Source organism: Solanum pennellii, chromosome 1 (genome assembly GCF_001406875.1).
Source record: "Solanum pennellii chromosome 1, SPENNV200".
Taxonomy (NCBI): Eukaryota; Viridiplantae; Streptophyta; class Magnoliopsida; order Solanales; family Solanaceae; genus Solanum; species Solanum pennellii.
In genome coordinates, this window is record NC_028637.1 from 57,065,398 (window position 1) to 57,067,757 (window position 2,360).

Consider the following 2,360-nt stretch of genomic DNA (forward strand, 5'->3'; position numbering starts at 1 on the left):
AGAAACCATGACTTTAATCACATAATTTTGAGGTCACCAGTCACCATGCCTAGACTGCAGGAAGCTGACTTAATATGGAGCTCCGTATTGCTTTCCAAACTATGGATAATAGTTTGGCTGGCCTACCAAGGAAAACTACTTATGAAGGAGAGGTTAGTAAGGTTGAATATCATATTCCCAATGATACTAACAAATTTTGCCTATGTGATGAGGACTAGGAAGAGACACAACTGCATCTTGTTGCAAAATTAAGATGGGCATCAGCGGTCGATAATAGGTTGAGTAGCTAGCTAGGGATAGCAATACATTGCATAGGAGTGTATCAGTGGAACACTCCAATTGATCAACACAAGAAGGTGGAAACATGAGTTCCAAAAGGAGATAGTAGCATTTAAATGAGAGGCAAGGATCTACTACACATGGCATTCAACGAATAACAAAAAATTGAAGTCAACAAGTGTATAACCCGAGTTGATTATTACACAAATATGGAAGGAAATACATGAAAGCATATACATGTTGCCATGCACAAAGAAAGCAAATAGATTTCAGGAGTTAAATATTAAAACTTATGTAATTAGATGTTGGTTTCCTGAGATCTAGTAATTTGAGCTACCCTTCTTACAAGGTGGACGAGAACACTAGAGGATCCTTAGGTTGTGCCTCTTTGGTTGGTATGGTAATATTTCACATTTCATTTTTTTTTAAATATTTTTTTTCGTGTGTTCCTCTCGGGATGGGTATCGAACATGACTCTTCAATTTTTTCAGGCAACAATTATTTCCTTATTGTGTGTTTCCATTATGTAAATGTGATATGAGTCTTGGCAGCTACGTTATACTTCTTCTCATGTACTATTTGATCAGAATAACATAGAGATAAAAAAAAAAAAAGCTTCCTCCACGCATCTTACTTAGTAGTTTTCTTATTATAAATCGTTACTTCATTCATGATGTTTGGCCAAGGACAAGACAATGGTGTTCTTTTCTCATTTGTACAATGTACTTATGAATGCTATCTTGTCATAATCATGGATCAGTTCTAAACTGTTACTTCATTCATGACATCCGGACAAGGACAAACCAATAGTACCGTTCTTCTCATTTATACTATTTACTTACAAATGCTATCTAGTCAAAATCATGGATCAGTTCTTACACATTATCATTTCCCCCCTTTGTCATTCTTCTTACAGCAGTAACTGTATCTTCCAGGTAAATCTAAATGAAATTTGTGAACTGTATGGCTCAAGCTTATCCTTGGATGCTGTTGAGGAGTCTCGTCGATGCTTAGGGTTGGAGGCGAGTGCTGCAGTTTGCCTTAAAGCAGCAAGAATTGTTATCTTACTTATTGATGATGGAATTAATTTGGACCAAAAACTTGACATCAAATGGCATGAAAGACTTGTACCAACAGTTGGTAGAATACTACAAGTTGAACATGTTGCTGAAAATATCCTTGAGAAGGTAATGAAAGATTTTATGTAGTAAACGAGATACACTACATCATATCTATATTGGGCCTTTAATTTCACCTAAAAAGTGTTCCCTATATCAATACTACTACGAAATACTTTAATGTTGGTTGGACTGCCTGTCCTATCACCAGCAAGTTTATATCACAGGGTAATTAGTTACGTTTGGAGGTTCTCTAATATCCAGGACAAAATCTGTGCAAGGATTGGTGACCAATGAAATAAATCCCTTAAAAAATATAAGTCTTCAACATGAATACCTTAGTTCCAGACTAGGAATTCTATACATTTTAAAAGTACCTAGCTTGACGTTGAGGGACGAGAAAGGTGTAACATAAAAGGATGGTTCGGTAATTGGTACTTTCCCCTGTTTATGAGTAGCTACTGTATAAGCTAAATAACATTAACTAATTGCTCAATTATTCCGACTTTGTGTATAAAACTGGTTATATTTTTGTTTCGTAACATTGAATGAATATTTTTTCTTATCTCTCTTTTGTGTCCTCCTTCTATGTTGAATGCCTTGAATCGGACCCGTTACAAACAGTCTGTTAGGGCATAGCTTAGCACTATATATAGACGCTATGGCAAACCCTATTCTGTAATTCTGTTCTTGCCTCTCCTTAATAAAACTGCTCTCCCTCTTCCCGTGGACGTAGCCAATTTATTGGTGAACCACGTATATCTGTTGTCTTGTTTTTCGCGTTTATATTTTCTCGTATTATCTCGAATTCCGCATAACAAATTGGTATTAGAGCCTCTCGGTTAATCGGTGTTTTTTTTTGGAAAATTCGAGATGTCTGCTTTTGAATGTGAAAATCGACAAATTCACAGGGAGGAACAGTTTCAGTTTATGGCAGATCAAGATGCGGGCTTTGTTGAAACA

At 36.1% G+C, this 2,360-nt stretch overlaps 1 protein-coding gene across 1 annotated transcript in view; it reads left to right on the plus strand.

The window, feature by feature from the left end:
• Positions 1 to 1,142: 1,142 nt before the first annotated feature.
• The window catches only part of LOC107021459 (protein fluG-like), a 39,073-nt gene continuing 37,855 nt past the window's right edge, over positions 1,143 to 2,360 (plus strand). The window contains exon 1 of the mRNA XM_027913652.1: positions 1,143 to 1,466. Coding sequence (XP_027769453.1) covers positions 1,143 to 1,466 — 324 coding nt within the window. The remainder of the gene's footprint in view (positions 1,467 to 2,360) is intronic.